The sequence below is a fragment of the Leucoraja erinacea genome, chromosome 14 (genome assembly GCF_028641065.1).
Source record: "Leucoraja erinacea ecotype New England chromosome 14, Leri_hhj_1, whole genome shotgun sequence".
Classification (NCBI taxonomy): Eukaryota; Metazoa; Chordata; class Chondrichthyes; order Rajiformes; family Rajidae; genus Leucoraja; species Leucoraja erinaceus.
The window spans coordinates 38,845,530-38,867,837 of record NC_073390.1 but is presented as its reverse complement, the minus strand read 5'-3'; the positions used below and the strand labels follow the sequence as shown (position 1 = coordinate 38,867,837).

At 45.5% G+C, this 22,308-nt stretch overlaps 1 protein-coding gene across 1 annotated transcript in view; it reads right to left on the bottom strand.

The window, feature by feature from the left end:
* Positions 1-580: 580 nt before the first annotated feature.
* The window catches only part of LOC129703605 (COP9 signalosome complex subunit 7b-like), a 38,332-nt gene continuing 16,604 nt past the window's right edge, over positions 581-22,308 (bottom strand). The window contains 6 exon segments of the mRNA XM_055646206.1: positions 581-1,486; positions 7,467-7,572; positions 8,121-8,323; positions 10,864-10,952; positions 11,722-11,761; positions 11,763-11,798. Coding sequence (XP_055502181.1) covers positions 1,328-1,486; positions 7,467-7,572; positions 8,121-8,323; positions 10,864-10,952; positions 11,722-11,761; positions 11,763-11,798 — 633 coding nt within the window. The 3' untranslated portion in view covers positions 581-1,327.

Here is a 22,308-nt window from a genome sequence, read left to right as displayed (position 1 = left end):
TGAACAGGGCAGGTATGTGGACTGAGGCATAGGATCATCCTGACATTGTATGATGGTGTAGACTTGAGAAGCCACATCCTGCAGCAACCTTTTGTGCCTAAACTGTCCTACATAAATTTTACCCTCTCATATATTTACATTTCTTTCACAGTTCAGCTGATTGCAGAAGCTGCGCTAAGACTCCAGATTCAAATGATATCCTGACAAAGCATTACCTGTTTCTCTTCCCAAAGATGTGGTGGACCTGCTGAGTGTCTCAGCATTCTGTTTTCACTTTAGATTCACATGATTCCTCTTGTCCCCTAACTAAACTGAAGACCAGCCTATTTGATAGAGCGTGTTTACTCTCACCAACATACTTAATATCTCAAACCAAACAACAGGCAACTTTAACATGGAAAAAGTAAAACTAAGAAAACATTCCGTTCAATCCAGTCAGCACACTAGATGCAAGCTAAATCATTTTTAGTGCCAAACACCAGACTGGTTCCCACAGATGTTCATGGTTAGTTATGTTTCTGGCGAGTGACTGATGTGGGCAGAATGACCCGAGACGCGAAGCACCAACACTTTCAAAATATTGTCTCAAATTTCACAAATTAGGATTTTGTTTAATTGAATAATGACAACCATATTTTTGGAATACAACTGATATGATTACCCATCCATAAAGTAATCTAACCAATTCTTGTCTAATTTTTTTAATAAATAATTTGCTTCAGGTGGCATTTTCCAGGGTTTACAGTTAGTAACTTTAGTTCAAGAATTTTGAATCCAAGCAATTAAAAAATATATATTAGCTGTATTGTCAAAGACACAATTAATGTCACTGAACCCCAATATTGTTTCTTCATCTTAACATGCTTTTCAGCAATCGAACTCGTCTGGAGTGCATCAGTTTGAGTATACTGCACACAATATTTATGACCCAAAATATTTGATAAAATACACGTTAGTAGTTTCCTATTAAGTTCTCGGAACCTACCGACTCCAGATATCTTTTAACCACTGCAGAGTAGCTTTTGTAGTATTCTGCTTACTGCCTGGCTTTCCAGACACTGAAGGCAAAATGATGAAACTTTATTGGATGGACATCACTTCAGTAGTCAGTTTGCAACTGGTCCCATTTAACAAGAAAGGCTGATTCAGTCATCATCTGAGATTCCTACCAAAAAAGAACCATATATTACAAAACGATTTCAAATGCACAGTAAAAGTTTCTTAAATCTCTTTCAAGTGTTATTCATGAGAAGCATTGCACTGTTCATTATATTTAATTTCTTCTCAGTTTTCTTCAAAGCACAGGATAATCCAGGCGATTAATGTTCTAATGACGACTGGATGATAAACTCTTGGCTTTTGACAATTTCTTTGTAGATGAACGTTGTTCAATGAGCTGTGGAGCATCACGATCCATTGGGTGCTGGTCAGGTTCTTGTAACGAGGTAGAAGCCGTTGCCTTCAAGGTCTTCTTTATATTGGCCACCTTTAAAATAAGAATTACAATTTTTAAAGTTATGTTATTCCAATAGACAATGGAACAGGGAAGCATTAAAGCCATTTTACATTTAGGTCCTGAATAATTGTCCTATCAATATCAATATCAGTTTTATTCGTCACTTGCACATCAAGTGCAAGTGAAATGAATTTGCCAGCAGCGGTACAATGAAAAAAGAACACACAAAAACACAATTTAAAATTTAATACAAGCATCCTACACACCATTCATCACTCTGGTGGAAGGTACAAAATTTGGCCAGTCCTCCTCCATTTCCCCCCGTGGTCTGGACCTCATCCCTCCGCAGCCGCCGCTGCGGGCGTCCAGATGTTCAGACAAGGTAAAGTCCAGATAAAGTCCAGGTAAGTCCTGAATCGGTGCTTCCCCACCGGAGACCGCGGCTTCAGGTTGGTGTAGGCCGCTGGTCAAAAATTTAAAGTTCCCGCCGTGCTGCAGCCAGAATCACCGCAGAGCCAGCGGACAGAGCTCCTCTCCAGGGATCCCCGACGAGGGACCCCGCTCCTGATGGTAAGTTCCCTGCCGCACCCGCGGTAGCGCGGGCTGGCGGTCGGAGCTTCTTCTCTTCCCGGGTCCCCAACAAGGAATCCCAGGCTGCAGACGCAGCGCCAGCTGGAGTTCCGCAGACCGCGGCTTCAGGCTGCCGCGGGCCAGCGAAGGGAGTGCTCCCCTCCGGTGAGGGCTCGCCCGCTCCGCGACGAGAGTCCACGATGCGCCTGCCGCTGAAGCTCCGGGCAGGTCTCCGGGAAAGGCCGCACCGATCCTCGCTGTTAGGCCACGGGGGAGGTGACATGGAAAAAGTTGCCTCTCCGTGGAGGAGGCGACCAAAACGGTTTCCCCCTTATTCCCCCCCCCCCCCCACACACAAGACACGCAGAGAGACACCAAAAACACACATTATGTCACACTAATAAAAGAAAAAAAAGTTGAGAATTCTAACACGCTGCTGGCAGGGCTGCTGGCTTGCAGCGCCCCCCACCGCCCCCTCCTGGAATAATTCTAACCAATAACCTGCACCCTGAATGACAAAAGTATATTTGTATCATTAAATTATGTCATAGTCATACAGCATAGAAACAGGCCCTTCGGTCCAACTTGCCCACGCCGACCAACATACCCCATCTACCCCACCTGTTTTTGCCCCATATCCCTCCAAACCTATCCGTATCCATGTATGTCTAAATGTTTTTTAAATGTTGTTATTGTACCTGCCTCAACTACCTCCTCCGGCAGCTTGTTCCATACACTCACAACATTTGTGTAAAAAAAGTCACCCCTCAGTTTCCCATTCAATATTTCCCCCCTCACCTTAAATCTATGACCTCATGTTCTCGATTCCCCTACCCTGGGCAAAAGACTGCGCGCTTACCCAATCTATCCCTCTCCCGATTTTACACCTCTACAAGACCACTCCTCACCCTCCTGCACTCCAAGGAATAAAGCCCTATTCTGCTCAACCTCCCCCTATAGCTTAGTCCCTCATGTCCTGCAACATCCTGGTAAATATTCTCTGAACCCTTTCAAGCTTGACAACATCTTTCCTATAACATGGTCACCAAAACTGAACATAACACTCTAAATGTGGCTTCACAAACGTCTTGTATAACTGCAGCATGACCTCCCAACTTCTATACACAATACTCTGACTGATGAAGGCCAATGTGCCGAAGGCCTTATTAACCACCCTACCCACCCATGACGACACTTTCAATGAACTAGACCTGCATTCCTAGATCCCTCTGCTCCACAACACTCCCTAGACACCTTCCATGTGTCAGTCCTGCCCATGTTAGACTTCCCAAAATGGAACACCTCACATTTCTCTATTAAATTAATTATAGCATTGTGGAGAGGTCGGTGCTACGGCTGATGATGGTGCGTTCAGTGGTCAATGAGCGTGGGGGGGGGGGAAAGACAACGATGACCCGGCGTGGGGGGACCTCCGTGAAGAACAATGGAGGACCTGGCGTGGGGGGACCGCGTGAGGGACGGTGGGAGAACAAAACGGGACCCCTGTGTGGGGGAGCGGGGGACACTCTAGTCTTAGAATCCTCTGCCTAGTGGATAAGCCCGCGTTTGTTTGTTTGTTCGTTCCGGTTAAGGCGCTGTGCACACGACAGCCAGCGTTGTTTGTCTTTTTCGTTTTTTTTCACTTTTCACTTTTAATTTAATTTTAATTTCAAGTTTTCGTGCACCTTGTTGCGTGTTATGACTGTTGGCAGACCAATTTCCCTCCGGGAATGAATAAAGTTCTATCGTAGCGTATTAACCATTCCTCAGCCCACCTGCCCAACCAATCAAGATCCTGCTGTAATCTTTGACAACCATCTTCACTATCTACAACACCAACCACTTTAGTGTCATCTGCAAACTTGCTAATCATGCCATGTACGTTCTCATCCAAATCATTGATATGGATGACAAACAGCAATGAGTCCAGCACCGAATCCTGGGGCACATTACTAGTCACAGGCCTCCAGTCCGAAAAACGCTCATCATCACCCTCCGATTCCTTCCATGAAGCCAATTTTCTATCCACTCAGCTCACCCTCCTTGGATCCCACGTGATCTAACCTTACAGAGCAGCCTACCATGCGTTACTTTCTCGAATACCTTACTGAAATTCATATATACATCTACAGCTCTGCCCTCATTAACCTCTTTGCTCACATCTTCAAAAAACTCAATCAGGTTCACGAGACAAGATATCCCACATACAAAACCATGATGACTATCCCTAATCAGCCCTTTTCCATCTAAAAGCACGTAAAGCATGCATCTTTGTACTCGTCCCATCTTTCAGTTACGGCACTGTTCTTGGCCCAGCAACCTCTACCTTTTATGTTAAAAAAATATTCATATGATGCCAATGAAGTCTAAATTCTACAAGTCAAAACATTAAATCTGTTTCTCTAGCCACAGATACGGTCTGACTTGCTGAGAGTTTTACTGTTTTTTCCACAGATTTCCACCAGTTATTTGATTTTAGTGAAAAATAGACAATCTTATTCTTTCTTACTGAAATCTTTATTCAAAAAGTCTCCTTATCAAATCACTTAAATCAGATAAAAAACATTTGAAATGTTATTGAAAATAATATCAAATTTTAATTGTTTTTTTAAAGAGACAAGATCTAGAGAAAAAACAAGCTTTTCAATTGCAATGCTGATACAGGAGTTAGCAGACAAATTACGAGGGACAGTTCTCTTGCGAGCAGGATAAATATCACTGGGTAAGGTTCAGGTTGACCCAGCCGTCAAACAAAACTTTAAAAAACTGGCAGCAAAGTCTCAGATGTAATCGATGAACTGTTTTATTTATCCAGCGCAGAATTATTTTCTCTTTTCTCTGAGGGGTGGCCTCTGAAGCTCTTTTCTCTGAGGGGTCCTGATAATGATTACCAAAGTCCTTATGAAAGGACTTATGGACTTAATGGAGTATTTTCAGAGTCCAGAAGTACATGGTTTAAATGCAATTTATAAATCAAATTAAAAAAAACAGGGAAAACTAATTGGCTGAACTTGCCACCACCAAGGAGCAGTTAAGGAAACTAACATTTAATATTTGATAGTTTCCTGTACTCGCACAGAATTAAAAAATGTTTTTACTGTCAATTTTCACCCGGCACTCAGCTTCACAAGGTCCAAGACCGCAAGAAATTGCAGCGAATTGTGGACGCAGCCCAGACCATCACACTAACCAACCTCCCTTCTACCGACTCCATTTATACCCCCCACTGCCATGGCAAGGCCAGCAGCATAATCAGGGATGAGTTGCACTCTGGCCACTCAGTCCTCTCCCCTCCCCCATAAGGCAAAAGATATAGAAGTGTGAAATTGCACACCTCCAGATTCAGACAGTTTCTTCCCAGCTGTTATCAGACAACTGGATTATTCTACCACAACCAGAGGACAGTGGTGATCTGGATCTTCGTCACCATCTCAGGGAATAGACTAGAATTGACAAACATCATTTACAACTCTACTGACTCCCACATTTATAGAACAGTACAACACAAGAACGGGCTCTTTGGCCCACAATGTCTGTGCCAAATATGATGCTCTTATTTGCTTGCACATAATCCATGTTCCTTTGTTCCCTGCATATCCATATGCCTACACAAAAATCATCTCACTGAACTATGTCCTCTTTCCATTCTTCCAATGTCTGCCATGTTTGCTCCAACAAGATTTTCCTTGCAGATATCTCTGAAAAGTCTTCCTTCTTCCTGAACTGTCTTCTCCCCTCTATCATGAAATCCATAGCAAAACAAATAAAATAGCAGCTTTATATTTAAGTGAATTATTGGTCAAGACTTCCACCTATTGCTTCCTTTAATGAAACCTAATGAAAACTTATTCTTATACATGTTCAATTTTTCAAAATTTTGGGGTTTGGTGTAGACGAGTTAGAAATTATTTCCATCCAAACTGATGTCTGAGAAAGAAGTTGGTTGCAGAGTTTACTGATTACAAATCAACTAAAGATAGACACAAAAAGCTGGAGTAACTCAGCAGGACAGGTAGCATCTCTGGAGAGAAGGAATGGGTGACGTTTTGGGTCGAGACCCTTCAAATCAACTCACTGGCAGCCTGTAAATTCAACCACCAAGACGAGTAGTCCACTTGCCATTCAGAAGGCAAGTTCAATTGTATCCATTAGTTCAGGATATATTTGCTTAATTTCTCCCAGTAGTTGCTTGCATTCCACTTAAATAGAATGAATTTATTGACAAAGAAAATGAGAGCAAAGTTTAAAAGATTAACTAAAATAAAACCCTTCTTCAGACTGTTGTGAGGGTGGGGGGGCGGGAAGAAGAAAGCAAGAGGTGGAGCCAGTGGGCTGAGGGAGAGCTGAGAAGGGGAGGAGAAAGTAGGGACTACCTGCAATTAGAGAAGTCAACGCTTGGTCTCACCGATGTAGAGCAGCTGACATCTAGAGCAGCGGATGTAATAGATGAGGTTGGAGGAGGTGCCGCACCTGGAAAGACCGCTTGGGACCTTGAATGGAGTCAAGGAGGGAGGTAAAGCGACAAGTGTGGCATTTCTTGCGGTTGCAAGGGAAAGTGCCCGGAGAGGGGGTGGTTCAGGAGGGAAGGGACGAATTGACCAGGGAGTTTCGGAGTGAGCGGTCTCTGTGGAAAGCAGACAGGGGAGGAGGTGGGAAGATGTGGCAAGTGGTGGGATCACGTTGGAGGTTGCGAAAATGTCGGAGGATTATTTGTTATATGTGACGGCTGGTAGGGTGGAAGGCGAGGACAAGGGGGACTTGGCCCTTGTTGCGAGTGGGGGGGATGGGGAGGGAGAGTAGAGTTACGGGGTATAAAAGAGACCCTGGTGAGAGCCTCATCTATAGTAGAAAATTCTATTCCCTGAAGAATGAGGACATCTCCCATGCCCTGGTGTGGAACACGTCATCCTGGGTGCAGATGCGGTATAGACGGAGGAATTGGGAGTAGGGGATGAAGTCCTTACAGGAAGCAGGGTGGGAAGAAGTGTAGTCCAGATACTGTTGTGATGCTGTTAATGGTCTTGCCATCAATCATATACATTCCCCTTACACTCACACTCAACCTTCCAAAATGCAACACCTTACACTTCCCTTAATTAAACTCATTGCCCATTTCTTTGCTGATTTCTGCAATATGTATCCCACTGTATACTTTGACAACCTTCCTTACAATCCTTGCAATGTTGTTGGCACTTGCAACTTTACTAACTAACCCATCTACATTTACATCCAAGTTATTTATATACATCACAAACAAGAGGCCCCAGCACAGATCCCTGTGGAACTCCTTCAATCGCAGGCCTCTAGACAGAATAACACCCTTCCACCACAGTTGTATTTTCTTGTTTAGGAGCTCATCACATTAGAATAAATTGCACAGATCTGTGGACATGGGATTAATGCACTGTGGAGTCTTGTCTTAATTATTTTCAAAACTCACCTCGGTTTCTACTTGCTGCTGAGTTTTAGAGTGGCCCTCTTTGTACTGATTTACACGGAGAACTTGCTGTTCAATCCCCAGTAGAACTGCCTGACAACAATCACACCTGTAAATAATTAGATAAACATTTGGCAATGTGATCTGTCACACAGCCATCAGGCATAATCTTTTCACAACAAGAATGACTAAGATAACCACACAAATTTCAAAACAATTATGTTAAGATGGAGAATTGAATGTAATTCCAGTGTCACAACTTGCAATTAAAACAGCATCACAACAGGAATTTGTGCAAGTAACATTATACAAATATATATTCAGTAAACTGACAATATTATGAAAGGTAATTATATGCGAGTTTGTTGTTAAGGGCTAATAGCTTGTAATATATTCATGTATTTATTCAAGTAATTTGATTTTCGGGAAGGAAAATGAAAACTGCAGACCTGGACCAAGGACACACTATCTTGTTCAGAACCATAATATTACACGGATCAAGCTTCATGCATTCATCTTTATAATCGGCAGGCATGGGGAAAAAGTATGTTTCATTAAGGCACTGATATATCCCAATAACTTTTTTCCAATCGTTCCATAGCATTTTCTTATGATATAGAAGTTACAAAACATTATTAATTTTTCAAAAACACTTGCCATTCCTGGAGAGTTTTAACAATGTTGCTGATGTCTTGCTTTTGGAGATCTCTGCCGATGCAAAAGTCAACCTCAAGCAGCTGATTTTGCTGATCGAGTTTGCATTGAATTATATCAGTATAAATTGCTTCAATAATTAAATCCTCCAATTCTCTGAGGTTTTTTAAATCAAGGTCTTTTAGAAGCATGGAATATGGAATGCACTGCAAAGTTTTAAAGTAACTGTTAGCAATTTCATGGCAATGTTTTTCTATATAGTTATCCCATGGAATGGACAACAATATTTTTCAACAAAATCCTAAATACAATAAATGCCGAGGATATTTTTTCTTTTGACCCAGCATACTCTTGCCCAGGTGAATCGAGGACCAGAGGACACAGGTTTACGGTGAAGGGAAAAGATTTAATAGGAATCTGATGGGTAACTTTTTCACACAAATGGTGGTGGATGTATGGAACAAGCTGCCACAGGAGATAGTTGAGGCAGGGACTATCCCAACATTTAAGAAGCAGTTAGACAGGTATACGGATAGGACAGGTTTGGCGGTATATGGATAAACGCTGGTAGGTGGGACGATTGTAGCTGGGACTTGTTGGCCCTTGTGGGCAAGTTGAGCTGAAGGGCCTGTTTCCACACGGTATCACTCTATGACATTTCCAAATCATCTTCTCAAAACTGTAGTCTGGAAACAATACCTGGCAAATATTAATAGGACAACATCTCATTGTAGATAATAAGTTCATGAACTGCACACAGTATCATTGTCAGGTGAGAAGTTCCATTGAATAAGGCAGTCAAACAACTGGTGGAGAAAATTCTAATCATTTGTTGAAAAGAGAACACTCATTTACTCAAACTGTTTATTTAACTAACAAAGCATCTTTTGAATCAGTTATACGTTTTTTTTTAGATTGCACATCTTAACAACAGTGACATTGCTACATTATTAGTAAAATGGACTAAAACAGCAAGATTCCAATGAGAAATTCAGAATTCTTGGAAGAAAAATGAGCTGCTGCCTAAAAACTGACATTATTTTCATTCAAACAAAATAATTCAATTTCATATGCTTAGCTGTTTCATAATACACCTGTTGTGAGATTATAGGTATACAAAAATGCTGGAGAAACTCCGCGGGTGAGGCAGCATCTATGGAACGAAGGAAATAGGCAACGTTTCGGGTCGAAACCCTTCTTCAGTTCACTTGTTTGATTCCTAGTATAAGACAGGTCTTGAGAGCCTGTAATTCCTCCTGTTTAGAAGGATGAAAGATGATGTAATTAAACTATTATCATGTTGTTTACCATGATTAGAGCATCTGGAACAAGAACAAGTTGTCTTAAGATAAGGAATTAGATGTTGAGAAGCCATTTCTTCAGGAGGAAGTTTGTAAATGCAAAGATTCCCTTACCCTACTGAATGTGCATGCTCATCGTTTGAAAATATTCAAGACACATCATTTTTTGTTTGGTTACTATGGGAATCAAGTGAAATAAGGTTCAGGATGGGGAAAGCTATGTCCTCTAGTCCTTGTTCTGTTTCTGAAGTTCAACCATAACCTCCTAGAATGGATGAACAGGCTTGACTGGCTGCGAGGCCTATTCCAGCTCTTGTTGCATATATAAAATAACCTCATATAAATAACCTCAAATATTACTTGGTACTGAATGGAAATTTCTCAAACCCTTTAGCAGTTGTAATAAAAAGGAACTGCAGATGCTGGTTTACACCAAAGATAGACGTAAAGTGCCAGAGTAACTCAGAGGGTCAGGTAGCATCTCTGGAAAAAATGGATAGGTGACGTTTCGGTTCAGGGCTCTTTTTCAGACTGATTGTATGTAAGGAGAGTGGGGAGAAAAAAACAGGAAGAGAGAAAATTAAACGTAGGACAAATCTACCTTTAGCATTAGTGCTGTGGTTATACATGCAAGGATGTCACAAATTTTCCATATCCAAAATAAAGTTTTTAAAGATGTTGTTAGTTCTAGGGAAACACAAAGCAATTTCAACACGTAGCTTCAGTGCCCAGTATTACTTGGTCAACATATGTCAGATGATAACTTCTCAACAAAAGTACATTGGATTCCTTCCCAAAGTGTCAAGGCCACAACTTCAGAAAAGTAATCATGCAATAATTGTACACTTTTCCCATTAAAGATCCCATTAATTGATAGTAGAAACTGCTCTGATTTGTCATCGCGAACGGGCCGTTTCAAACTCCGCCCCGCCAATATTCACTATTTTGATAAACTGAACGACAATTAGACAGAAATAACAGTTCAAACAATTCAATGTGCTAATGCAAGATATCTCAAAAAGGAATAATAAAATAACTTCAAAGATAGTCACACTTCTTATTTACCAGTTGACCAGCAGCTTGTGAATGACTGGCAGTAGCGAGGGGATAAGCAGATCAATAATTAAACCTCTAAAGCACAAAAGCATACCTGCTCTATGTTAAGTCCAACAGGGAGCAGGTAAAATATAATTTGATAATAAAGATCTATTAAACAGCAGCAAACGATGGGATAATTTCAAATTTTACCACACAAGATCAAAACTAGAGCATAATTGCTGGATAAGTTAAATATAAAAGAGAGGATATATTCACAAATACAATTGGAATCTTTACAAAATAATGTTGGCTATGAAACTGAACCAGGTCAGAACATTTAAAATAAAATCATTACATGATAATGCATCCTGGACCTAGCAAGTACATGCAAATAAAATCTTAAGTACCTTCATTCTTGCAGCCAAGCTTACTATGGTGAGATGTTTCAGCTTATTCTTCTGAGCTAATGTTAATTCAGGCAGACTTCCTTTATTTTCTAAACAACAGAAAATATGTAATTCTAGAAAGAACTTTCAGAATTAAAGCAAGAATCATAAAAAGCTCAAATCTGAGTTAACACACAACCATTTTGCCAAAGAGGCTTTGCATTGATAAGGATTTTTTTTTAAATTTTGCAGTCCACTTAATTATTCAAATCAACGTAAATAAAGAAGTTTATTTTACGTGAAAATTGAAAAAACCCTATTAAATTAGTTCTATTAAGTTGACTTTCAACAGTGAACTAATTACATTTACCATAATAACTAATGTAAAATGAGAACGGGAAATATATCAGACGAGTATAAATGCTTAAAGCTACAACTTGCAAACAGAATCACCATGATGGAAATAAAGTTAATTAGAGTTGTATCAGTTAGTCCACTAACTTCCACCTCCTGGCTCTCTTGAATTTCAGGCACATTGCTGGTGTCTTTCACTGTGAAGACTGATGCAAAAGGTTATGCAACTCCTCTGCCATTTCTTTATTCCCCATTATCACTTCCCCTGCTTGTACGAGTTTTCCCTATCAAATCACTTCCCCAGCTCCATGACTAGATTATAAGAATGAAAAATTAGAACAAAGTATTTAAAGTGAAATTATGATACCTTGAAGTAGAAATTTATTTCATAAATGTAGCAAAAATAGGATCAAAGTACGTGAATAAAACATTTTATTGTTATAAATTGTCTATCTGTGCTGCAACTTCAACAACACTAGTATTTTGGAGAAATAAATCGTGAAGCAAATGAATTAGGTTCCTTACCTAAATAGTCAGGATATGTTCCATATGCAAACAAGTTTAAACAATTCAAAATAGGCAGCATTTGATCCATTAGCTAACTGTAAAGGAACAAAGATCAAGGTTATAAACATTGGTACATTTAAAATAATTGATTTACAATTAAATGTATGCTTAAATGTATGCTTAAAATTAACATGCAAGTACAGATTCATTTGATCTACAAAGTTAAAAATGTCAAATTTATAACTGAACTCCTCAGCAATATTCATTTATCCTTATTCCCTTATCCCTCATATACTGTAAATGGCTTGATTGTAATCATGTATTATCTTTCTGCTGGTTAGTGCGCAACAAAAGCTTTTCACTGTAACTCGGTACATGTAACAATTAACTAAACTGAACCTATTCTGAAATTTCAATACAGTACTGTTAAAAAAACTAGACACTCAAATCTTCGAACTTCTTACTCCAACCCAATATTTTACAAACAATAATTGCAAAATGACCGTGCCAACAAAATACTTGAAATTACAGATGAAAATTGTAATAGTCTCGCATTTAAAATACTGCTCAGAACACAATGAAAAGGCCATTTTTATTGTGGTGCTGCCGTATTGGGGATACATTTTGTTTTGTTGACTAGATGATAAATGTCCAGCTTCCCATTATAGAACAGCTCTAAAGTGGGAATTCATACATATCTCAGTATTGTTGAACGGATGATCGATGTTCGGCATGAACTCAGTGAGCTGAAGGGCCTGCTTTCCTGTTACATTTCTAAACTAAATTAAATGTTGTCATTTCTCACATTGTACCAATGACTCGGGAGATTACCATGATTGCATTGCTCATTCATTTTGACGCATCAACACTGATCACATACTTGGTGAACGAGTACTTTTAGGACCCATCGATCCCATGACAATTCACAATTAGTAACAAAACTAAAAAATAAAATGTAATTTTTAAAATGCTATTGATTACAAGCACAATGTTTAAAATAATGCAACATTTGTATCTCTCATAAATTCATAAGTGATAGTAGAAGAATTATGCCATTCGGCCCTTCAAGTCTACGCCGCCAGTCAATCATGGCTGCTCTATCTTTCCCATTTAATCCATTCTCCTGCCGTCTCCATATAACCCTGACGCCCATATTAATCTTGAATCTATCTATCACTGCCTTAAAAAATATCCATTGACGGCCTCCACAGCCTTCTGTGGCAATTAATTCTACAGATTCACCACCCTCTGAGTAAAGAAATTCCTCCAAAAACTCCTTCCTAAAGGAATGTCCTTTAATTCTGAGGCTTTGGCCTCTGGTCCTAGACTCTCCCACTGGTGGAAACATCCTCTACACATCCACTCTATCCAGACCTTTCACTTACTTACTGGGGTGGGAGATTGCAACCTTCACGTGGTCCACCCTGCTTTGACTAATGCAATCAACCTGACATGCACAAACAAATGATCAAATAGAACAAGTTGACCTCCAACTTTAGGCTGTGTATGCCATATGCAAGAAGAAGATCTACTTACTTAGTTGACATTGAGATACAGCGTGGAAACCCTTCTGCCCACCGAGTCCACTCCGACCAGCGATCCACAGGAACAGATCCTGGGTCTACAGAGCTTTGGAAAATTATCACCAATGCATCCACGATTTCTAGAGCCACTTCCTTAAGTACCCTGGGATGCAGACCATCAGGCCCTGGGGATTTATCAGCCTTCAGTCCCATCAGTCTATCCAACACCATTTCCTGCCTAATGTGGATTTCCTTCAGTTCCTCTGTCACCCCAGATCCTCTGGCCACTACTATATCAGGAAGATTGAACACAGATCCAAAGTGCCTATTCAACTCATCTGCCATTTCCTTGTTCCCCATAATACATTCCTACAGTCTTTTACATTACAAAAACACAATTTACACAAACATCCATCACAGTGAATCTCCAACACCTCCTCATTGTGATGGGAGGCAAAAGTCTTCCCCCTTTGTTCTTCTCCCGCGTTCCAGCAGTCCAACTACAGCATCGAGGCGAATGGGGCTCACGATGTTATAGTCCCCGGAGGGAGATGGTAAGTCCCGCGGCCATTTAAGCCGCGCCGGGCTATGTCAGGCCCCGCTCCGAGTCCTTTAAACCTCACGATTCCACCGGAAGAAGTTGCCGTTGCGGGAGCTCTGAAAAGCGGTCTCCCACCAGAGATCTGCGAGCTCCCGATGTTCCTGTCCACCGGGCCTGCGGCCGGAGCCTCCGAAGCACCGAAGTCGGGTCGCAGCCGCGAGTCACCACAGCTCTCCCTACTCCGAAGTCGGCCAGCAAAGATGAATGGCGAGTCCGCAGGCTCCGCGACTGGAGCCCTCAGGTTGGTTCCGGTTGAAGGCCGCCGCCGGCTCCACGATGTTAAGCCCAACAACACCGGAGACCCAGCAGGGAAAAGTCGGGTCCCCGTACAGGGAAGAGATTAAACAGTTTCCCTCACCCCCCTCCCCTCCTATATCTATCCATCTATCTATCTATCTATCTATCTATCTATAAAACTCAAATCAGTCCGCCTGCCGCCGTACGGCGTCCGCCGCACGTCTCATCCTTTGACGCTCCGCAACTCCGAAACCGGACGCTCAATCTCCGAGATATTTTCCATTTCGGTAGAGATTTCGCTTTTCTTTCTAAGTATCCGCTCCTCATTTCATTTCGTCGTGTACAAGTACATCTTTTTAATCAAATCCTTCTTGACGGTATTTCAAAAATAAACAGGCTTCTCCATTTACATCAGCTTCCAACACACTTCCAAACAAAGTTGCAAGAGAGGAACACTGAACTTTTCACTGCTGCAGCAGGCAGGGGAGGGCTGCAATTGAGGGAGGCAGGGGAGTGCTGGAAACTTACATTTGGCAACGGGCTCAGTTCCAATGGAGGAGACGGGTGCATGGTGGAATATTGGGTTGGGGGATCACACCATTGGGGGAGCAGACCCAACGGGTCTGCACTTGGTCTAGTTAATATATAAAACTCAAATCCATCCGTCTGCCTACAGTACGGATCCCTTCCTGCCTTTTGATTCGTTGACGGCTGCTCCTTCCTATCAGCTTCCAACACACTTCGAAACAAAGTTGCAAGACAGGAACACTGAACTTTTCACTGCTGCAGCAGGCAGGGAGGTGCAATTGAGGGAGGCAGGGGAGTGCTGGAAACTTACATTTGGCAACGGCTTCAGTTCCATTGGAGGAGACGGGTGCATGGTGGAATATTGGGTTGGGGGAATCACACCATTGGGAGAGCAGACCCAACGGCTGCTCTCCCAATGGTTGACGGCTGCTCCTTCCTATCAGCTTCCAACACACTTTGAAACAAAGTTGCAAGACAGGAACACTCTGAACTTTTCACTGCTGCAGCAGGCAGGGAAGGTGCAATTGGATTTTTTTTTAAATCCACTGCTGAGAGAGGCAGGGGAGTGCTGGAATCTTACATTTGGGAACGGCTTCAGTTCCATTGGAGGAGACGGGTGCATGGTGGAATATTGGGTTGGGGGATCACACCATTGGGGGAGCAGACCCAACAGGTCTGCACTTGGTCTAGTTAATATATAAAACTCAAACCCATCCGTCCACCTGCAGTACGAATCCCTTCCTGCCTTTCGATTCGTTCCCGCCGTGCGATGTCACAATGCCCGATGCTCGCGGACGTCCAATCGGAATGGATCCATTTGCATGTACGGCTTCCAGCCGCGTTTCTTCCTGTGATTCTCCGCAACTCCGAAACCTGACGCAGAATCGCCGACGTCTTTTCCATTTCGGTAGAAATTTCGCTTTTCTTTCTAAGTATCCGCTCCTCATTACATTTCGTCGTGTTTAAGTACACGTTTTTAATCAAATCCTTCACCCCCCCCCCACCACAATATTTCAAAAAGAAACCGGCTTCTCACCCATAGAAGCAGCACCAGCCCATGGTGAATGTTCCATCGTGTGATGTCACAATGCCCAATGTTCACACATGTCCAATCGGAATGGATTCATTTACATATGCCTTTGCAGGAGCCCAGCCCATGGTGAACGTTCCATCGTGTGATGTCACAATGCCCAATGCTCAAATACATTGTTGCCATAGAGAACGCTCAGTGATTATTCAAATTCTTCACTAACTGTCATTCTGATTTTGCTTGTGAAGTGAAAAGTCCTGAATTGCATTTGTCTGATGCAGGAAGATTGTTCCAGATGTTGGGGAAGTCCAGGACACGTGAGATGAGGAAAACATTTTTCACACAGATAGTGGTGAATCTCTGGAATTCTCTGCCACAGAAGGTAGTTGAGGCCAGTTCATTGGCTATATTTAAGAGGGAGTTAGATGTGGCCCTTGTGGCTAAAGGGATCAGGGGGTAAGGAGAGAAGGCAGGCACGGGATACTGAGCTGGATGATCAGCCGTGATCATATTGAATGGAGAATGGTGCAGGCTTGAAGGGCCGAATGGCCTACTACTGCACTATCTTTCTTTCCCTCTCCCTCCCTCTGTCTCTCTCCCTTCCTCTTCTCTCTCGCTCTCTCACTCCCTCTCTCTCTCTCTTTCCCTCTCTCTCCCTCCCTCCTTCCCTCTCCCTCTTCCCCCCCCTCTCCCTCCCCCTCTCCTCCTACCACCCACCTCTCTTTCCCTCTCTACCCCACCACCCTTCCCTCTCTACCACCCCCCTTTCCCCTACCCCTCTTCTACCTTGGACCCCCCTACCCCTCCACCTCCACTCCCCTACCCCTCCTACCCCTCCCCACTCTTCCCCACTTCTCTTCTCTCCCCCCTCCTCACCCCTCCACCTCTCCTCACCCCGCTCCCATCCCTCTCTCCCCCACCCCCCTTCCCTCTCTACCCCACCCCCCTACCCTCTATCCCCCCACACCCTTCCCCTATCCCTCTGTCCCTCTTGCATCACTCCCGCTACCCCTCTCCTCCTCCCTCCCCACTCTTTCCCCTCTTTTGCCCCCATCCCTCTCCCCATCCCACCCTGCTCCCCCTCCCTCCCCCCCATCCCCCCTCCCCCGAAGCTCTCTCCCCCATCCCTCACCCCCTACCCCGCTCTCCTTTCCCTCCCAAATCTATCCCGTTTCCTCCTCCTCCCTCCCCTCTTCTCACCCCCCCCACAAACGCCATTGGGGAAACAGACCATAGAGGGAGTACAGAGAAGGTTCAACAGACTGATTCCTGCGATGTCAGGACTTTCAAATGAAGAAAGACTGGATAGACTTGGCTTGTACTCGCTAGATTTTAGAAGATTGAGGGGGGTTCTTATAGAAACTTACAAAATTCTTAAGGGGTTGGACAGGCTAGATGCAGGAAGATTGTTCCAGATGTTGGGGAAGTCCAGAACAGGGGGTCACAGTTTAAGGATAAGGGGGAAATCATTTAGGTCCGAGATGAGGAAAACATTTTTCTCACAGAGAGTGGTGAATCTCTGGAATTCTCTGCCACAGAAGGTAGTTGAGGCCAGTTCATTGGCTATATTTAAGAGGGAGTTAGATGTGGCCCTTGTGGCTAAAGGGATCAGGGGGTATGGAGAGAAGGCAGGTACAGGATACTGAGTTGGATGATCATCCATGATCATATTGAATGGTGGTGCAGGCTCGAAGGGCCGAATGGCCTACTACTGCACTTAATTTCTACGTTTCCCTCTCCTCACCCCCTCTCCCTCCCTCACCCCTCTCCCTCTCCTTCAGCCCCTCCCTTCCCTCCCTAAACCTTCTACCCCACCCCCTTCCCTCTCTCCACCCGCCCCTTCCCCCCACCCCCTCTCCTCCTCACCTCTCCCTCCCCACTCTTTCCCGTCTCTCCCCACCTCCCTCCCCCCCTCCCTCCCCATCCCCCCCCCCCCCATCACATCTCTCCCCCTCCCCATCCCCCCTCTCTCACCCCCTACCCCCGCTCTCTCCTTTCCCTCCCAAATCTGTCATGTTTCCCTCCTCCTCCTCTCCCCTCCCTCCCCTCTTCTCACCCCCCCCCCCCCCCCCCCACCTGTGAGTTTGTGGGGTGGTGGTTTGAATTTGAGTGTGATGCTGCAGCCCCTACTCCCCTACTCCCCCCCCCACCGGAAACGCTGTTGGGGAAACAGACCCAACGGGTCTGCACTAGGTCTAGTTAATATATAAAACTCAAACCCATCCGTCCGCCTGCAGTACGGATCCCTTCCTGCCTTTCGATTCGTTCCCGCCGTGCGATGTCACAATGCCCGATGCTCGCGGACGTCCAATCGGAATGGATCCATTTGCATGTACGGCTTCCGGCCGCGTTTCTTCCTTTGATTCTCCGCAACTCCGAAACCGGACGCAGAATCGCCGACGTCTTTTCCATTTCGGTAGAGATTTCGCTTTTCTTTCTAAGTATCCGCTCCTCATTACATTTCGTCGTGTTTAAGTACACTTTTTTAATCAAATCCTTCACCCCCCCCACCACCTCAATATTTCAAAAAGAAACTGGATTCTAACCCATAGAAGCAGCACCAGCCGCAGCCCCTGGTGAACGTTCCATCGTGTGATGTCACAATGCCCGATGCTCACAGATGTCCAATCGGAATGGATTCATTTACATATGCCTTTGCAGGAGCCACAGCCCCGGTGAACGTTCCATCGTGTGATGTCACAATGCCCAATGTTCAAATACATTGTTGCCATATTGGGAGTACAGAGAATAGGCTGTGGGCCGAGGAGCTTTATTCAGCAGTTTCGTGACCCAAGTCACCAAACTACATGAAATTGTCACATATTGTGTAAAAATATTTATATAAATCACCCCTGAAACTCGATATGAAGAAGACTTGCACATTTTTATTAAATTAGAGAAAACCGGAAAAATGTCGGGAATTTTTTAGTCCAATGAAAGCACGTTTGACATTGAATTAACCATATAACAATTACAGCACGGAAACGGGCCATCTCGACCCTTCTAGTCCGTGCCGAACACATAATCTCCCCTAGTCTCATATACCTGCGCTCAGACCATAACCCTCCATTCCCTTCCCATCCATATAACTATCCAATTTACTGCCAGTTGGCCAATCACGCGCTTTGTTTCAGGCAAGCACACAAAATGGCTGAGGGGGCTTCACAGATGCCTGTTTTACTGGAGATTCCGATGTGTTGTTCTGTAGAATAAATGTCATGGAAACTTGCAGCAGGTTCATTGTATTTAGTGGGAAAAGCATAAAAAAGGCTGAAGAAAGTGCTGCGGTGGATTAAAGTGCAAGAAAGCAAAGTCCCCACTTTTCACTCACTCACTCATTCATTCATGAAATTGAGGGCCTAAACTATAACACGGTCAATTAAACATTGTCACTAATGCCAGCCTGTTGTACAGTAATAAGTCTTTAACAAATAATCTCGAAGCTGCCTGCGAAAACTTGCCGGGAAAAAGTGCTCCGATCGCGGAACTTAGGTACTCGCGGTAAATAGCGATCGATATCCCTCCGTTTTTCTCCCGTTATCAGGGTCTGAAAACGAGCAAACGACCGCTACAGACGGCACTATGTACTCCTGCACTTAATTTCTATGTTTCCCCCTCTCCCTCAGCCCCCCTCTCTCTCCCCCCTCCTCTCTCCCCTCTTCCACCCCCCTTCCCTCTCTACCACCACCCCCTTTCCCTCTCCCTTTCCCTCTTACAAGACCTTCCCACTCCCCTCTCCCTCTCCTCCCTCTCCCTCTCTCCTACTCTCTCTCTCTCCCCCTCTCCTCCCCCCCTCCTCTCCTCCCCTCTCCCCCCCCCCCCCCCCTCTCCCCTCTCCCCCCTCTCTCTCACCCCCTCTCTCTCTCACCCTCCTCCCCCCCCTCTACCCCTCCCCCTTCCTCCCCCTCTCCTCTCCCCCCCCTCTTTCTAATCCCTCCCTCCCCCCCTCCCCTCCCCCTTCCCCCCCTTACTCTACCCCTCCCCCCCCCTCCCCTCCCCTCTCCCCCCCCTTCACCTCCCCTCCCCTCTCCTCTCTCCCTCTCTCCCTCCCCTCCCCCCCCACCCCCCTTCCCCTCTCCCTCCCCCCCCTCCCTCCCCTCCACCTCTCTCCCCTCCCCACCTCCACCCCCTCTCCTCCCCCTCTCCTCCCACCCCCTCCTCCCTCCCCTCCCCCCCCCTCTCTCCCTCTTTCCTCTTCTCTCTTCCCCTCTTCCCCTCTCCCCCCAAGCTCCCCCCACTTTCCCTCCCACCCCTTCTCTGCTCTCTCCCTCCTCCCCCCTTCCCCTCCCTCCTTCCCCCCCTCTCTACCCCTCCCCCCCCTCCCCCCCCTCTCTCCCTCTCCCTCTCCCACCCCACCCCTTTTCTCCCCCCCTCTTTCCTCCTCCTCCCCCCCCCTCCTCCCCCCCTCCTCCCCCCTTCCTCCCTTCTCCCTCCCCCCCTCACCCCCCCTCCTCTCCTCTCCTACCCCTATTCATCGTGCACTCCTCCCCCTCCCTCCCCCCGAACCCTCTCCTCCCCCTCCATCCTCTTCCACTCCTCCTCCCTCCTCTCTACCCACCCTCCCCTCTCCTTCCCCCCTCCTTCCTCCCCCCCCACCTCCCCATTCCCTCCTCCCCTCCCCTCCCCCCCATCCCCATGATCTTCTCCTACTCCTCCCCATCCCCCCCTCAAATCACCCCCCCCTCTCCCCCCCCCCTCCCCCATCCCCCCCCCCCCTCTCTCCCCTCATATAACTTCCTCTCTTTCCCCAACTCCCACCCCTACCCCGCTCCCTCTCCCTCCCACCTCTATCCCTCTCTCCTCCCCCCCCCCCTGAGCCCCGCCCCCCGCCGTCCCAAATCTATCTCCGTTTCCTCCAAAACCCCCCCCCCCGCACAGACCCAACGGGTCTGCACTCGGTCTAGTATACATTTAAAACTCTGGGGCCATCCGACCGACTGCTGTCCGGCGCCCTTCCTGCCTTTCGATTCGTGCCCGATACTCGCAGATGTCCAATCGGAATGGCCGATGCTCGCAGATGTCCAATCGGAATGGTACCATTTGCATGTACTGCTGCCGGCTGCATTTCTTCCTTTGATTCATTGCCACGCCCAATCCAGACGCTCAATCTCCGACATCTTTTCCATTTCGGTAGAGATTTCGCTTTTCTTTCTAAGTATCCGCTCCTCATTACATTTCGTCGTGTTGAAGTACACATTTTTAATCAAATCCTTCTCCCCCCCCCCCCCCCACACCCAAGTATTTCAAAATTAACTGGCTTCTCCATTTACATGTCAGCTTCCAACACACTTCGAAACAAAGTTGCAAGACAGGAACATTCTGAACTTTTCACTGCTGCAGCAGGCAGGGTAGGTGCCATTGGATTTTTTTTTTAAATCCACTGCTGAGGGAGGCAGGGCAGTGCTGGAATCTTACTTTTGGGAACGGCTTCAGTTCCATTGGAGGAGACGGGTGCATGGTGGAATATTGGGTTCGGGGATCACATCATTGGGGGAGCAGACCCAACGGATCTGCACTTGGTCTAGTATATCTATAAAACTCTGGGGCCATCCGACCGACTGCCGTCCGGCGCCCTTCCTGCCTTTCGATTCGTGCCCGATACTCGCAGATGTCCAATCGGAATGGCCGATGCTCGCAGATGTCCAATCGGAATGGATTCATTTGCATGTACGGCTGCCGGCTGCATTTCTTCCTTTGATTCATTGCCACGCCCAATCCAGACGCTCAATCTCCGAGATATTTTCCATTTCGGTAGAGATTTAGCTTTTCTTTCTAAGTATCCACTCCTTATTACATTTCGTCGTGTTGAAGTACACATTTTTAATCAAATCCTTCCCCCCCCCCCCCACACCCCCCCCCAAGTATTTCAAAATTAACTGGCTTCTCCATTTACATGTCAGCTTCCAACACACTTCGAAACAAAGTTGCAAGACAGGAACATTCTGAACTTTTCACTGCTGCAGCAGGCAGAGGAGGTGCCATTGGATTTTTTTTTAAATCCACTGCTGAGGGAGGCAGGGCAGTGCTGGAACCTTACTTTTGGGAACGGCTTCAGTTCCATTGGAGGAGACGGGTGCATGGTGGAATATTGGGTTGGGGGATCACACCATTGGGGGAGCAGACCCAACGGGTCTGCACTTGGTCTAGTATATCTATAAAACTCTGTGCCTGACCACTGGCTGCCTTTCTGCCTTTTGATTCGTGCCCAATACTCGCAGATGTCCAATCGGAACGGCCGATGTTCGCAGATGTCTAATCGGAATGGCCGATGCTCGCAGATGTCCAATCGGAATGGATCCTTTTACTTTCTTCCTTTGATTCACTGCCATGCTCAATCCAGACGCTCAATCTCCCAGGTCTTTTCCATTTCGATGGAGATTTTGCTTTTCTTTCTAAGTATCCGCTCTTCATTACATTTTGTCGCCTTTAAGTACACGTTTTTAATCAAATCCTTCTCCCCCCCACCCCCCACTCACTCATTTTGTTGCCTCCTGCTGGCCAGCGACCATAACGGCTGCTGACGCCCGCATTTCAACCTCAAGAGACGCCATTTAATTCGGCCTTTCAAGGACGGCTTCATTTCGAGGACCACGTCTCCCTTGGGGGCTGCGGGTAGGGAATGGCTACGGGTAGGGAACGGCTGCGTTGGGGGAGCAGACCCAACGGGTCTGCCATTGGTCTAGTAC